This window comes from Hippichthys cyanospilos, chromosome 5, assembly GCF_059441005.1.
Source record: "Hippichthys cyanospilos isolate Australia breed blue-spotted pipefish chromosome 5, RoL_Hcya_1.0, whole genome shotgun sequence".
NCBI classification, from domain to species: domain Eukaryota; kingdom Metazoa; phylum Chordata; class Actinopteri; order Syngnathiformes; family Syngnathidae; genus Hippichthys; species Hippichthys cyanospilos.
In genome coordinates, this window is record NC_142373.1 from 11,764,874 (window position 1) to 11,781,627 (window position 16,754).

The 16,754-nt window shown below is 40.9% G+C and overlaps 3 protein-coding genes across 6 annotated transcripts; 2 read left to right on the top strand and 1 right to left on the bottom strand.

Moving 5' to 3' along the window:
• The first annotated feature begins 166 nt into the window (after positions 1-166).
• On the top strand, positions 167-11,699 carry LOC148423528 (uncharacterized). Of its 3 annotated transcripts, none has more exons than XR_015865572.1 (4): positions 167-1,877; positions 2,370-2,540; positions 2,660-5,108; positions 9,289-11,699. XR_015865572.1 is itself a non-coding variant. In XM_088414496.1 (3 exons), the coding sequence occupies exons 1-3, from the start codon at positions 1,523-1,525 to the stop codon at positions 2,953-2,955; spliced, it is 825 nt and encodes a 274-aa protein (XP_088270622.1). In that variant the 5' UTR covers positions 472-1,522; the 3' UTR covers positions 2,956-5,267. The 3 variants fall into 3 exon arrangements, 1 of the variants encoding a protein (XP_088270622.1); XR_015865571.1 differs by having other exon boundaries at positions 472-1,877; positions 2,370-2,543; positions 9,289-11,697; XM_088414496.1 differs by lacking the exon at positions 9,289-11,699 and having other exon boundaries at positions 472-1,877; positions 2,370-2,543; positions 2,660-5,267.
• On the bottom strand, positions 4,344-12,271 carry fam124a (family with sequence similarity 124 member A). Of its 2 annotated transcripts, XM_088414493.1 has the most exons (5): positions 12,067-12,271; positions 11,891-11,916; positions 8,445-8,479; positions 5,936-6,672; positions 4,344-5,081 (listed from the first exon to the last, which is right to left on the bottom strand). In XM_088414493.1, exons 4-5 carry the CDS (start codon positions 6,659-6,661, stop codon positions 4,551-4,553), a joined length of 1,257 nt encoding a protein of 418 aa, XP_088270619.1. In that variant the 5' UTR covers positions 6,662-6,672; positions 8,445-8,479; positions 11,891-11,916; positions 12,067-12,271; the 3' UTR covers positions 4,344-4,550. The 2 variants fall into 2 exon arrangements, with proteins under 2 accessions (XP_088270619.1, XP_088270620.1); XM_088414494.1 differs by lacking the exons at positions 11,891-11,916; positions 12,067-12,271 and having other exon boundaries at positions 8,445-11,393.
• A 1,001-nt stretch (positions 12,272-13,272) lies between these two features.
• tsn (translin) lies at positions 13,273-16,735 on the top strand. The gene is made up of 6 exons (XM_088414497.1): positions 13,273-13,471; positions 13,590-13,683; positions 14,240-14,336; positions 14,728-14,843; positions 14,935-15,014; positions 15,670-16,735. The coding sequence occupies exons 1-6, from the start codon at positions 13,406-13,408 to the stop codon at positions 15,892-15,894; spliced, it is 678 nt and encodes a 225-aa protein (XP_088270623.1). The 5' UTR covers positions 13,273-13,405; the 3' UTR covers positions 15,895-16,735.
• The last annotated feature ends 19 nt before the right edge of the window (positions 16,736-16,754 follow it).

Here is a 16,754-nt window from a genome sequence, read left to right on the forward strand (position 1 = left end):
TCAAATACTTGAATCCTCAATGAATATATCAATGAAATATCAAAAAAACTTTCGTCCTTTATTAACCTTACATGTTTTTATCAATTTTAAAGTATTCAAGCGACCTTAACAAACATTTGAATCCTAACATATTTTCATGAACATCGACGAGACTGAGGTTCTTGATGAATTCTCAAAGACACATTGGTCTGTTCCGCTCCCATTAAATTGCGGTAGAGGCACTGATGTTGTTTCTGGTGGCCTACATGCTGGTGGATTAGGGGTGACCGCTGGCCGGTGTCGCAATTGCGATGTGCCAGGTACGCCGCTGAGGATTAGACGGAGGTGGAGCTGTCCCACGCCGGCGCCGCATCGCGGCGGGGAGAGCGTGGCGCGAGAAGGAGCATGGGAACCAGCGGGGACAAATCCCAAACCGGGCGGGAATGTGAATACGTATTTAATAGGCAGCGCTGCCTCCCAAATGTCCAGCATTTTTCAAACGTATTCTTCAAAAGTCCTCATGTGAACTCAGCTTTCTTTACACTTTCGCATTGCATTAGTGGTCAGCTTTTTTTTGTTTTGTTTTTGACCTTGAGACGAATTATTTTCATTTCACTCAATGGGTAAAGCAATAAATGTACAGGACTTGAAATGCATGAATATAAATAACCAATAAAAAATAAACATCCTGCAATAGATACGACTGAATATATAAATAAATATAGTGCATTACTGATAATTGAATAAATAACTGCAAGAAAGCTCTAAAATAAATACAGGAAATGAAACCATCAAAAAATCAAATGAATAATCTTTCAAATAAAATACATAAAATCGGTTATAAATACATTTTTTACCATAAAACACTAAATGTAAATAAATGTCTAAATACAAAGAGAAATGATACATTGATTGGGTGACTAAATTAAAACAATATGTAAAAAAAAATAATATGTGACTTCAAATAAGTTTGCAACACAACAAAAATGAGTACATAACAAAAAAAAGTAACATTACTCAAAACACAAATGTCAGTGAAGAAATAAATGACCAAAATGGCTCAGACATTAAAAGTAAGCACTGAATAAAGTGTCTCAATAACGAGAATAAAGAAAAGAACTTGTGAATACATTTAATGACAGAATGAATAAAATCTCAATAAATGAATATTCAAATGAATCAACCCAAAATAAGTTACTCAATAAATTAAAAAAACAGGAACTCAAATGAAAAAAAAACGAGAAAAAAACGTAATTAATTAATCTAAAAATGACTAAAAACGAATAGGATCTTTAAATATTTAGAGTTTTCAGCCATTGACGATTAAAAGTTGCTGTTTAATTCAAGAGCGGTAATGTTTATAAACAATTCTGTGACGTCATCGACTGCCCGTCGTACATTGGTGGAGGAAATCCACACGGTTACGTCATCACCACGCGACAGTAGACATATTTACACCAGTACAGTCCAATAAAACGCAAACCCATTTGCTGCCGATTTTTTTCCGCGTCGTCCTTCTTCGGTGTTATTCTTTTTCCCCTTGATGGCGCCGCACAAGATTATCCCGTGGTCGGTGAGCGAGGTGACGCAGTTCCTTGTCCTGGTAGCCGACGAGAAGATCCAAGTGGAGTTGGACGGCACTCGCAACGAGAAGGTGTACCGCGAGCTGGCCCAGCGAATGGCCTCGTTCGGCTACAACAGGACATTTCGCCAGTGCCGCGAGAAACTGAAGAAGCTCAAAAGTGACTACCGGGCCATCAAGGACAGCAACTCCCGCGGAGGCAACAACCGCAAGAGCTGGAAGTGGTTCGGTCATATGGATGCTATCTACGGACACCGGGATAACGGGAACCGCCACAGGGACGACTCCACTTTCCTGGAAGTCATTATCGACGACGGTATGCTGGGCACTTTAAACATACTTATTTTTGTTTTACACAAATTAATACACCAGTTGCTACCGGCGGGCATTCCGTTGGTACTGACAGACTGTCCGTTGGTCCGTCGCCGACGTTTGACCGACGGACCGCCGAATGACAAAAACATTTTAGAAACCACAGCCTAAGCCCGACGGGAAAAAAAAATTTGGCCCTCATTTTGATCTATCTTTATAATCGTCATCACCTGTCACTGCCCACAACCACCTGTCATGAAATGTCATGAAACACATTGAAAGAAGAAGCTACGGGGCTGAAATTTCACCCATAACATGTCAAATTTCAGCATGTCATGACCACTTCGTTATCACAGTACTAAGACTGTGCCATCCATTGGCTAAAATACTGCAAGATTGATGTGGACTGTCCCAAAAATGATCAGAATACTGCACAAAAATCTTGTGAATTCCTTCCTATGAATCCTATGAATGACATCACCTGACTCCCTTTAAGATTTGAGCCCACCATTGGAAAGCCCATCACTGGAAAACGGCGCCTTGAGTCCCAAAGGCGACCCCGCGGCGTTCCCAGAATCCACGCCCACCCTGCCACAACACTCGGAGATGGACACCGATATAGAAGACGACGATGACATCAGCGTGCCTGAGTTTTCACCACCAAAGCGTAGTACGTCAATCCGATGCTTTGACGTTGGTCGTAATAGTATGATGCTAGGAATGGTCCCAAAATTGCCCACTGTGCTGATTTCATTGATACTGTTTCACCTTCTCTTGTCCTCCAAGATGGACGTCGGAGGGCGCCGCGCGACTCTGACCTGGTGGCCGTCCTGCGGGAGATTCACTCGGCCGACGTGACTCACCACCGTGTAGAAGAGGCGCAGCAGGAGCGCGCCGTCCGCCTTCAGGAGCTTCAAATACAGCAGAGAGCTGAACACTTCCAGCTGGCCCTGGAGGAGATGAGGATGTCCAGGGAGATGGAGGAAACGCTCAGGAGACAAGAGCTGGACGCAACTAATGCGTTTAATCAGGCCTTCTTGGCCATGCTTGGAAAGCTACTGGAACGCTCTGGCTCACAGTGACCACGAACAAATGGCGCTGCAGCATGGTGGCGTGGGCAAAAATGTTTGGAACACTCTCAGGAGGTAACAAAATGTTTTGGTGAGGTTGACGGCCGGTGAGAATGGAAACAGTGGCGGGACGGTCCAGAGGGCGAGGCACAGGTGCAGACCTTGACAAAATGGCGGAACGTTCTAGTGAAAAAAACGTTTCGTCCAGTGATGTTCCAGGGACAACATGGCGGCACGTTCCGATGATAAAATGTGAAAGGTTCCTGTGACCTAATGGTGGAAATGTTTCACCTACAAAATGGCGGAACGTTCCAGCGACATAATAGTGGAAACATTTCATTTAGAAAATGACAGAGTTCCATTAACAAAATGGTGGAACATTCCGCCGGGCGACAAAATGAAAGAAAGTTCCTGTGATGTTCTTGTGACAAATGACGAAAGTGATGGAAATGTTTCACTTACAAAATGGTGGAATGTTCCAGCGTCAAAATAGTGGAAGCGTTCAATTGTCTAAATGGTAGTACATTCCAACAAAACAGCGCAAATATTTCTTTGACAAAATAGTAGAACATTCCGCTGACCGACAAATGGGAAGATTGTTCCATTGAAAAAATGTGGGAATGCCCCAGTAACAAAATGGCAGAACATTTTGTGATAAAACATAAAACGTACCAATCATAAAATGGTAAAACCGTTTCACTTACATGTTAGAATGTTCCAGTGAACAAAACTTTTGGTTGTAACTTTTTATTGCTAAATGCGAAACGTTCCAATTAGTGACAAAATGGCGGAAACGATAAAGTGTCAAATTGGTGGACCATTCAATTGGGAAAAATTGTGAAACGTTCCACTCCATATGGCACACCAAGATGGCGTAATATTCTCTAGTGCCATTGACACAGTTTGAAACTCACAGTAACATTTTTTTTTTCCCCTCTGTGCACTATCCTAATGAAGAACTTTATTTATGCAAACGTGACAGACAGCTGTTAATCTTTTGACGTTGACTCCATCTTCAGGTCATTGTTGAAGTCAATCCCAATGTATGGACAGTTGTGTCTAAGTCACAAAGTAAACACAAGAGGGCAGTATAGTACTTCCATACCGTTGTTTGCAACGTCAACGCCAAAAATAATCTATTTTATCCATTTTTATCAAGTGTTTACACTCACCGTCACTTTATTATTTACATTGGCACAATGTAGACCCTAATAGTTTTCACTTTTGATTGAAATTTACACCTATTAAAGAGTCCAGTTATTGTAATTGTACTTCCCCGGTGTTATCTGAATGTATATTATGTAGCATAGCTATTGTATTTGACAATGATTTCGTCCATGTTGATTTTCCATCAGGCCAAAGTATGTAAAAAAAAAAAAAAAAAAGTATTGCCAAACAAATGGAAAAAAAGACTTAGCTTTATTTGTACATTAACTGTGACTATTAAGTCATTTAATTAAATATGAATTTACACGTTGTTAACATTCATGTTAAGGAAATATTTGCCACCGCCCCGCACAAATGAAATAAAGAATGATGACAATAACACCGTCTAAAAATAGGCCAAAGTATACCACCATGCCCCATGGGCCGCATTTTGCTCCACATCAAATGTAGAATTCCTCAACTTCTTCTTTTTGAGCCCCATTGCGGGGTCCATTGGAACCTTTCCTGTTTTGTTGTCCATTTGTTGTTCCCTCTGCCTGGAGATGGCGAGAGTGAGCTGGCGGCGGGCCCGCCTGGTGGACGTATGCCGACACCACGCTGAGGTCCACGCCGCCCGCTCGGACGGTGGTCCCCGTGTCCACATCCGTCTCCTCGGCGCCCACCAGGGTGTCCACATTGAGGCGAAAGGGCGGGACGAGGGAGGCGCTCCGCTGGAGGGAGCGGCCGCGACGGTCCCGGCGAGGCGGGCTGGCCGGCGGTCCCGGCGAGGAGCTCAGGTTGGGCAGGGAGAAAAGCGAATCGGAGCGTCTGCCCCTTCCACGGACCTCCGAGGGATGGAACCACTCGGGAAAGAAGTCTTCCTCGTCGCATAATGGCAAGGAGCGCAGGGACGCCTGATGATGCGGAACCCTGCTGCGGGGCGCCGCCCGATGGGGATGATGATGCCGCCGGCTCCAGTGAGCACCTTGTACCTGAACAGGACAGAAGAAACCCAAAAGGTGACATTTAGTTTCCAAAACAATCCTAAACCAAATAGGACAGAATTGCAATTCATTTGTGCTAAACAAAATGTGTTCCTCAGTTCTGTGCGAAAAGGCAGGACCGGGGTGTAAAATTTATAATCAAGCACTAACAAACTGTAGAAAATGAGCTTAAGAGCATCTGTCACTTGAGCATGGTTGTCACCAAACATTAGTTCATTGTTAGCCTCCAATAGCGCTAATGGACTGATGCTTAATCTGATTCAACTTTCCAAACTAATCTCCTGCCACCTAGAGCCCACTGACCCCCCCCCCCCCCCCCCCCCCCCCCAAAGAAGAAGAGAAAGGAAGACGAGAGAAAAAAAAGCCAAGATGAGACAAGTCCAGTGAAAATGAGACAAAATTGAAAAAAAAAAACAAAAAAACAGAAGTCTACACAAGGTCGTTTGAGAAAAGAGGACAAGACCAGAGATGAAAAGATGAGAGAGGAGGTGAGGATCACAAAAGATGACAAAACAAGCAAAAACAGGACAAAAAACAAGGAAAAAAAAGAGGCGCGAATACAAGATCAAAGAAATGGAGAAACTTAGACAAGAGCATGAGAAAAGAAGACAACGCCAGAGACAAGAAGACTGAGAGCAGAACTGAAGATGAAACGCAGAGACAAAACAAGCAAAGACAGGACACGAGAGATGAGAAGACCAGTGGCAATCGGAGATCCCGAGAAGACCACGGGAAAGTATCAAAAATTGGATAAAAACAAAGAAAAAACAAGAATAGAAAAGACCACAGAAAACAAGAAGACCGGAAGACGAGACAAAGGAGAGCGGAGGCGAGGTTCTGACCTGCAGTAGTATCTTATTCCCGTCATAGTCTTGCGTCTGCCACCTCACGTCACTGATGGGCCGGCACGCGTTTGGCAGAAGTGGCACCAGGGCGCCCACGTCTCGCACCCTCACCTCCACCACGGCGGAGTCCAGCGGAATGGGGGACCTCCCCCTGGGCAACCTCCTGAAAGCCATCTGGACCTCCAAGTGGGGGTTGGCGTAGACCACCATGAAGCAGAAGTCCTGCTTCTTGTGGGCCAGCCGGCGGCCCAGCAGAAGCTTGTACAGGCGCACCGTGTGGGCATAGTTGTCATGGCAACAGTACAGCGTCAAACGGAGCATCCCTTTCCCGTAGCGCACCCTCCTCAAAGCCCACAGCGGGGTTCCGGGACCCAGTGTGAAGAAATCCTGCGTGGACGCCATCCCCAAGCGCCGACCTCCACTGACCTCCTCGCTGTGGTGGTATCGCCAAGGCGGATGCCCGAGCTCCTCGCCGCCGCCGCCCTCTTGGAGGAACAGAATGACCGCCAGTGCCGGTTGCGGGGCGGCCCCCTGGTACCCGTGGTGGCGCTTGGGTCGAGGGAGCTCGGAGGTGGCGGCGCGTTCCGACACCCTGAAGAGCTGCAGCTCGGGGTGGAGCCGCGCCAGCACGCGGTCCGCCGCCCGCTGTAGGACCGCGCCCTCGCCCGGGTCCGCGATTAGGTGCACGCTCACCAGGAAGGGGTCCCGCTGGTGGTCACCCATCCACACGTCACCTAAACGAAAACAACAGGAGGAATTTCCACCCAACATCTCAAAAAGTAAAAAAAAAAAACAGGAGCTTTGGGAACCGCAGAATTAGTTCCCAAATTAATTTTGCCTAAATCTTTTACCAATATCCTCTAAAAAGTCCCGCCCAAAATAATTCAAACCTTTGTCCAAAACATTCTAAAGTTTGTCCCCAATATTTTCGACCAATCCTCTCTAAACCTCATCCCAAATCAGTCTAAACCACAGGTGTCAAACTCAAGGCCCAGGGGCCAGATCTGGCCCGCCGCATCATTTATGTGGTCCACAAAATGCTGATTTGACTTCAAGTTTGGCCAAAATACCGAAGTTGTCTCAAAAAAAACTACAGTATTCTGTTTCCTAATTTTTACTGGCCTCTCATTTCAAAACTAGCTAGGTGTGTGACAAACACACTTAAAATGTATTCCTGCTCGCTGACAAAAACTATAACTACAACATGACCCACAATGAAAATGAGTTCGACACCCTGGTCCAAACTTTTGCCCATTTACCTAATTTTGAGACCCGAGGCCAATAAAAACTGTTCAAAAGAGGGGGAAAAATGCTTGTTATTTCCCCTAAATGTGCAAATTTAATATTTTAGTCAAAACCTTGAAGTCATAAGAAGCATTTCGCGGGCCACATAAAGTGATGTGCTGGACCGGAGTTAGCCCCCCACAGGGCCTTGAGTTTGACACCTGTTCCATAAATTTCTACCAAATCTGTAATTTTACACCCACATTTTTCCCTGTCTCAACAACTACTCAACCACTGGGGTACTAACCCCAGTGTTTTTTTTTTTTTCCTCTTCAAAATTACCCTGCAAACTAAATGTTCCTAACTACATTTGCGACTGAAATTCCAACATGGCTGTTCACCCTCCCTGAGAGTCCCCAGAGGGGTGTGGGGCCGGGGGGCTCCCATGTGGAGCTTCATTAGTGTCATTAGGAGTTTGTTAGTGCAGGAATGTTTCCCACCGCAGCTGGGATGCATTCAGGTGCGCTCCGTATTTTTATTGCTGCAGTACAACACTTTTTTTTTTTCCCCTTTCTTCTTTGTGTTCACTGCTGGCACAACTCATGATGATGTCATAAAAAATAATACGCATTACACACCAAGTCTGCCAAGTAGGACTGTGTGTACGTGTGTGTGTGTCTACATATTTATGAGTTACTTATTGTATACATTGGCGCAATGAGTGTGTAGCCATGTGTGTGTATATGAGTGTGTCGAGGATCGAGGTCAAAACTTTTGCCCGCACATATCAAAATGTTTACCCAAACCGCACAAGGATGTTCCTCGTAACCATGGTAACACGCAACTAATCTTGATACCATGACAGGACTGTAATTGACGGTAATTTGCTGATCAGCTGCAGGACCATGTGACCCAAACACGCATACAAACATGCGCCGGGACTTCCTGTGTTGCAGATTAACAAACCGCAATTGGCTCTAATCCTCATCGTGACCCACAAAGCTGACGAGCGCACTTGCTCGCGCCGTCACACGGCTGCTGATGTCACGGAGAATATTAATTAACTCATTCAGTCCCAAAGACGTCATTTGACGTGTTTTTTTTTTTTTAAAGCGCAGGCATTCGATCCCACGAACTACTATACTTTTTTTTTTTTTTTGGGAGTGTTTGGCTAAAGAAAACATTTGTCTTTGGGTTTGAATGAATTAAGAGACCACCAAAGAAGATTTTCTTTCAAAAAAACATTTTTTTTTGTTTGTGTGTGTTTGCATTTTGTACTTACTGCTATTTGTTGATGACAAGGGACTGTAATCAGACCTGCAATGATAATATTGTTATCAAATATCAGAAAAGTAAAAGTAACAAACTTATTTCAACTCAAAACAAATTTTTGCTTCAAATGTTCGCCCATCTACTAAAATGTTTTACATCAACTCATCAAGGTAATTAACTCCAAACTCCACATCATTGTAAATAATTTTACAAACCATTCCAAACTTTATATCATTTAATCACAATTAAACTGTTAACTTTTTTGTTTGAAAGCAAAACAAAGGTCAGTGGAAATTTCACATTTCAGTTATTTATATTTTTTGTGCAGAAACAAAAAGGAGCAACTGTTAAAAAGTTTTCATTCAATTTTTTAAAAACATGCTGATGACCCTGGGAGCTCCCTATAATTTTTGTTAGAATTTTACAACAAATATGTACATTAAAGTGTGTTTAAAAAAAATCTAAATAATGCAAATCTGCTGTTCAATAAACATAAACTTTCAAAAGTCAAGTTTAATTATTTATTTATTCATATATGCTTTGATTTTGATATTTATTTTTTATGTATTTATTTGTTTATTTATGTTTTTAATGCTAATATTTTTCTTTTGACTGAAAATGAATATAGGCCCTAAATACAGTATCTATCAGCCTCCTTAAATACAATTAATTGTTATCGGCCCTGAAAAAAATATATAGCTGAAATCAATACAAATTCCAGTTCTTTCGTGCCAAACCGATGTCAACACTTTGCCGAAAAGCTTCGCCCGAACCAGCGTAAAGATTTAGCCCAAACACATCTTAATTCTCCCGATATAACAAATTTCTTAACTTCTGTCCTGTCTTTCACACAGAAGTCATGAGATCCATTCCCAAGCTGCGATAAAAATGAGCGGGCAGTCTGCAAACCGCATGAACCGACACCCTTGGCTGAGTTCCGTGTGAAAGGCGCAGCAATATGAAAGCGGGAGAAGCGGGTTCCACCCTGGAAAGGTCGCCAGTCAATGTCAGGGCATCTAAACAATGGGCAGGTCACCAGCCTTTGTTCCAGACGTTTTCGCTGGAAATGATTTATTCAATCCTGCCCGTAGACACCACCAACCATAAAATTGAGCACGGGAAGGATACAAAGAAGAAAAACCACAATAAAAAGATGTCAAGCTGACAATTTGGAGCAGGCCGAAGCAATTTAGTCACTCGGCGAGCTAAGTCCAAAGACAACAATGGCCGCCGGCGGGCAACAAAAACAACAACGCACTTGAGGCTTGACTCGGGTGTGACCCGCCAGCTTTGGATCGACACCGAACTTCTTCCTTCACGTTTTGGAATACGCTCCGATGGCCTGGAAAATGCCAAATATTCACTTCCTGTGTGGTCCCGTCCCGCCTGTCATTAAGCTTCCGAGCGGCTCCGTCCAAAAAAATGTCTCCGAAATGCAAATAAAAGAATGGGAAAAGCAGGGATGGCTTTCAGGATTGATGTGCTTCCCGCTTCCCTGCCGTCGCTCCAATTTTGGTCGCTGGGATGAGAATCAAAGTGGGGGAGCGACGCCGTGACTCTGGCGGGAAATTCCTGGGCTGATTTCGTATCCCCATTACGTGTTTGTGCAGAACGGCAATGAATGGTAGAAAAATCATGGAAAGTGTGTGAAAGGGGCTGCGACTACCTCCAATGGTGAAAACATTTCAAGTTTGACTTTGTACCCCCATTCAATAGCATTGCTGTTAATTCATTCAATACCAAAGGCGTATTTTCACGTCTTTTATGAATCCAGACGTTCAAGCCCATGTACGTGTGTTTCGTTCCAAAAAATACCCGCAGTAAGTGAAATCAGCGAAGTAGAAGTTGATTTTTTTTTACACGTTGTTTGTGCATATTTTTTTCCATTAAAGTATGTTTATTTATTCATTAATGCTTTTTCTTTGATCATAACTTTTTCCTATTTTCATTCCTATATGGTACGTTTTTTTCATTTGCAGTAGTTTTTAAAGTTTATTATATATGATTTTTATTTATTCTATATTTTATATATTTACAGTATGTTTTTGTTTATTTCAAGTGCTTGTTTTGTTTATCATTTACATATTTGTTTTTTTTACTATGTTGTATAATGTCTTCTTCCCATTCACAGCATTATTTTTTATTCTTACTTTTTTTCTTGTTTATTCCACTATAATACAATTTGGTGGTCCATTTACAGTATATTTTTATGGTTTATTTTTTGTTTTTATACTTTTTTTTGTTCCTTTTGGCTTATTATAAGTGTATTTTATTTATAAAAATGTTTTAAAGTGTTCTTTCAATATACTGCATATGTAGGTATATACTATATATGTTTTACAGTATTTTTCATTTATTTGACTGTTTTGTCCTCGGGTGTTTTTTCATGAATTATATGTTTCAAAGCAGTAAAATCCCTCGCCATACTGTTTATAATTTCCTCAGAAAGAAATTAACATTTTCTCAACTTTCCTTTAATTGCACTCTCATATTAAATAGTGTGGAAAGGAAGTAAAAGGTTTTTTTTTTTTTTTTTTTTTCCTGCATAGAAGTGTAACTGGGTCTTAAAAAGGCTGACTGAATGAGTTAATAAAGAAAAGAGACGTACTGGAAGTGGAAAAAAAGCAGCCTTGGACAAGTAATGTAAAAAAAGGGGCAATTACTTCCAAAATGTGAAATTCTCTGCGCTTCGCTCTCTCTGTGTCAAACTTCACTGTGATGCTATTTAATCCATCTGCCCTGCCATTAATCCCATTCGGGGGAATCCTTAATTGAAATGGACTCGATGCGGGTACAGATTAGGGACACGCCTCACGGTGACGTCACCACACAGACACACACACACACACAGGTGGTTTATAGAAAAGTGTACCACACATGTAATCTGATGAGATCCAATACAGCACAATGCCACACAAATTTCATTTTGATTGAAAAATATGATTCAATGTAATTGAATGTAATGAGAGAAATCTGAGAAAATGTTAATGACTGTCTTAGAAAATTCTGAACTGTATGGTGATGGTTTTACCGCTTTGAAACATATAATAAATGTAGAAAAACAAGGGAAGAAGAAGTAAAAAAGTAATGTAAATGAAAAAAACATACAATGTGAAAAACATTTATGATAAGGAAAAACGCACTTGTAAAAGAAAACATTGTAGAGTAAACAAAATAATATATAATAAATCTTAAAAATATACTGTAAACGAAAAAACACTGTATAATAATGGGTAAAACAAAGAAACAAAAAAATATGATCAATGAAAAAGCATTCCATAAAAAATTATACACTAACTGAAATTAATAAAAGAAAGATGCAGATTTCACTTATTGCGTTTTTTTTTTTTTTAAATGAGGGAACAGTGTATTACACAACAAATGTAAATTTCCTCGGATTGGATCTCATGAGATTCTTCACTCTAGTTTGTTTGGGTCACAACAACAGTAACATACCACTCGTGAGGTCCATTGGTTAATGTCTGGAAAACATGCATTTCAAATCATATTATTAGTACGTCGAAATCATGTAACATACAACATGTATGTCCTTCCCAATGTATGCAATGCATGTTGCAATGTCTAGCTTGAGCATCTGGTAGTGATTTCTTCTCCTGTTTTTTGTTACTCACCCTGCAGTTTCTGCTCCCGAATCCACGCACTCATCTTCTACCGAGTTCTTTTCCATCTCAAGAAGGGGATTTACTTAGTGTAAAAGAAAGCGTGGCGCATGTTTTTTGTTTTTGTGTGTAAATTGTTCAAAAATATCCACCAAGGCGGGAATGTTGCGCAGAGGTTGACTGACTTGCGTCTTGAGTCAGACTGCGTGCCTGCAACGTCACAAGCAACAGGCGACTGGAGTCAGACGGCGGTGCCTTCAAATACCATAGGAAATCTAAGTACTGTACTCCTACAAAACATAATACACCCACTGTTTATATATAATAAAGTCGATTTTTCTGTGATATGATAGATGCGACCTACCTAACTAGTAATTACACTTAGCAAATTTTTGACAAACAAACAATCGATTTACAATCGAAATACATACATTCCTAACTTCTGTATTTAAATATAATTGGGAGAAATATACTCACAAAAACGATGAGTAAAGTTTGTTTGTGTTTTGTGTTTGATTTTTATTTATACACCACACTTCTTTAGCACCAATTAAATCTATGCGATCTTTAATTAAATGACGTCGCCTCCAAGCGTAATTACTGTAACGTCATCTCTAAGCGCCCGCAGATGAATACGCTCTGGAAAGCGCATCCTTTTTCAGCAGAAGTTTTTTTAAAATGGCAATTTCTTTACAATGCTTTAAAAATAGCCTTTGTTAATATAACAATGAACAATTAACAAAAACATTGACAAACAATCAGACAATCCAGATCAGTATTACGTCAGCGCCATTTACAAATAACATTGTAACATTTAAATAAAAATACATTTTGTGACTTCACATAAACAAACTAGAATAAATATCGAGTCATTTCACCTTTCTTATTATTTACAAATTGATGAAACTCGTTGCAACAATAAAAATCAACCAGTAATTACTTTAAAAAATGTCAAATAAAAATAACAAAATAAAATGTATACAACATAGCAGATTTCTAAATCTTTGCGTATGAAATATGTAGTAACAGTTTTACCTTTAGTCATTATTCTGTGACCAAAACCTCACACGTACACACACGACTACAGGGACATTTACAAAAAGAATTTCAGCGCCAGTTTATTTTATTTTTTTTCAGCGCCAGTTATGTTTATACGCACTGTAAATAAGTGACGTCACCCTATAGGTATAAACACCTCAACGTCATCTATACGCGCCTACAGAAGCACACGCCGTGGAAGCGCATGCGCAGCAGTGACGTTCCGCGGGCTCTCTTGCGTTTTAAACAGTACCGTATAAAAATATCTGTAAAACGCTGGCCGCGTGTGTCTAGTTAATTCCAGAATTCCACCATGTCGGTCAGCGACATGTTTTCCTACATCCAAGGCTTCTTGAGTGCCGACCAAGACGTCCGAGAGGTAAGAAAAAGAACCGCGTCTCGTTTAGCTAGCGGCTAACTGTTTGAGAGCTAAGTTGGTTAGCCGCCGTCAAGTGTCACGTGTTTAGTTGCTTCCAACGTTTTGGGACGAATTTTAGGAAATTCGCAAAGTGGTGCAGATGCTGGAGCAGACCGCCCGAGAAATTCTCACGGTTGTTCAAAGTGTACACCAGCCGTCAGGATTCAAAGACAGTGAGTGTTTTGCTTACCTACTTTGTTATCTTGGTGTTGTTCCCTCGTTTGTCGCGGGGGTTACGTTGGGAAAATACACGCAGAAACCGGAACCCGCGAACCAGAATTTTTTTTTTTTGTGCTTATGTTCCCCCGTTCATTTTGTTAAAAAAAAAAAAAAAAAAATATATATATATATATATATATATATATATATATTTATACATGAAATCAAGATTTGTTTTTGTCTGGTCTGACATAGGAGGAAGAATAGCACGAAAAATAGCGAGGTTAACCTGCAATAGATACAGTCATTATTTTATCTAAGTAGATTGAGCTTCAGAGCAGCGTTTAGTCCAGTTACTGTAAATTCAAATCAATGTAGTAGAGTTTTTATTTTAATACAATCTGTTGCACTTTTTTGATCTGACTAAATAGAAATATGGTACAATTGCAAGAAAAAATCTGAGCTGTGCTCTTAAAGATGTGATCCACTGCATACACACAATTTAAAATATGACATTAATTCCTTCAGTGTCATAACAAAAGTTTTTGTTTAAAATGTGTCTCTCAACAGTTCCTGATAAATGTACAAAGGCTAGAGAATTGTTTGGTACAGTCCGGACTCACTTTGCTGAGTTGAAGACCAAATTTCCCGTGGACCAGTATTACAGGTACATTGACCACCACCACTCGCTGTCAATACAATTAAAAGCCTATATTACAGTTTGTCTATAAATCACTTTGTTTTTATGCAAATGCAATGATAGGCTCCCAAAACATAGTTTGTTTCTCATGTATATATTTTGACATTTGAATACAATATTGTGCCATTAAAACATTGATGTAATTTTCCTTTTGATGCTGACTCACGGCTTATTTTTATAGAAGTATAATGAAGAAAATATATATTTTTAAAGGCTTTTAAATACATATAAATACAATATTAAACAAAATTTTGTTCTGCCATAAAGATTTTTTCGTCATTACCTCTTAAAGACATGTAATTTTGCCTTAAGCGTGTTTAACCCAAATTATTATTTTTTTTTTGTGTGTGTGTAACAGGTTTCATGAGCACTGGCGCTTCGTCTTGCAGCGTTTGATTTTTCTGGCGGCTTTTGTGGTCTACCTGGAAAGTGAAGCCCTCGTGACCCGAGAGGAGGTGGCACAAATTCTGGACAGTAGGTACACGTTTGAGTTTTTCAGCGCGTATATTTTTTGTCACCATCATGGCACACACACACTCATTGCGTTTGTGTGCGTGTGATTCAGTTGAGGTTGTGCGTGACAAAGGCTTCCATCTGGACGTGGAGGACTACCTAGCAGGCGTGCTGATCATGGCCAGCGAACTGGTGAGTCACTTTACAGCCTCATTTGAATAGTCATGTACATTTGCATATTGCTGACTCATTTGCATAGTCACACTGAGCTTCAGTGTCAGTTAATAAAAACAATCAGTACATTCATATCGCCTAGTAAAACAATAGAATACAGCAATAATTGTGCATGTGCTATGTATTTAAGAAGCCAACCATAACTACGTTCGTAACATTAAGTCCTTAGTGCAGGGAGTAAACGATTCGGGAAAAAAAACTATCAAAAGTATTAACGGTATCAATCCTTGGTATCGGCATCTGTGAGTACTCATGAACTGAGTACTTGTTTTGGTATATCTGTAAAACAAAGTGGTATCAAACATCCCTAACCATTACCTTGAATTAAGGTGGGTATCAGTACTGGTACTCGCCCAACCCTACCTAAAAGTATTCAGGTAGATTACAGACCAATAATTCTACTACTGGGGTGTCCTCGAAGGGTTTGCTCGCTCTTTGAATTTTGTAAATTGACGGTCCAAGTTAAAAATATAAGTAAATGTTAAAAAAAAAAGAAGATAAAATTTTAAGCGTCAGTGAAATCAAAACATGCACGCTTGCCTTTTGTCCTCCGATCCTGCTGGGGGCGCTCTGGTCGCACCTTTGATTTTGCCTCCTCCTGCTTCCCGGTCAGTCGCGCTTGGCGGTGAACAGCGTGACGGCGGGCGACTACAACCGCCCGCTGCGCATCTCCAATTTCATCAACGAGTTGGATTCGGGCTTTCGCCTGCTCAACCTCAAGAACGACCCCTTGCGCAAACGTTACGACGGCCTCAAATACGACGTCAAGAAGATCGAGGAGGTGGTCTACGACCTCTCCATTCGCGGACTCGCCAAGGAGGCCAAAGGCGAGCAGTAGGACGCGCGACCATAGACTGGAAGCCCGAACACCAGGTTCCGATTGAGCGCCGCCTTGGACGGACGTTAGCCCCCTTCACACTGCCGATCGATCGGTCGTAAAAGTAAAACTGCGAGTTGAATAATTGTCTCTTTTGGATTCCGGTGCGTGCTCAAAAGCAGGAAAACGGAAGCATCTAATCCAAGCGGAATAGTCCACTTATTGGACCACTTTCTGCAGAAATTAAAATGTTATTACAAAATATATACAAAAACAATTATCCAAGCCTGACTGATAGATTTGCAAAATGGAGTATAAAATGTATGGACTGATTTGAAGTAGTATATCATCCAACTATCTAGTTGTTGTGGCGATTGCTCAAAAGAACGGGATCAAATCATTTCACCCATCGGATACAGCTTTGGAAGTAGGAAAATTCACGATTTAGCCTCCTTTTCGTGTGGGTGCCTTTCACACACTTTTGACGGCATTGATGGACATTGTGAAAGGGGCCGTCTTCGGCTTGGGTTGGACTCTTCTGCATAGTGTTAAAAAAGTCGGGGGTCTGTTTTCTAATAAAAAAAAGTTCACTTTTTCAGTATAAAAATTGAGTTGTGGTTGTATTAGCTGTTTTGTTTTTATTTTAAAAAAAGCCCATATTCTTGTAGATGTGGATATCTCTTTTCTCCTCAAATATAATTTGGCCCACCCCTGCAAAAAAAAAACAAAAAAAAAAACTGTGGCCCTAATATGTCTAAGTGGACCTGCTATGTTATTGCACTGTTGTGTTTTTTGTTTTCCTTTCTTTTTACATAATTTGTTTCCTGCGGTGTGCAAATTGTAAATATATTTGTATACACAACCTGTACAGACTCATCACT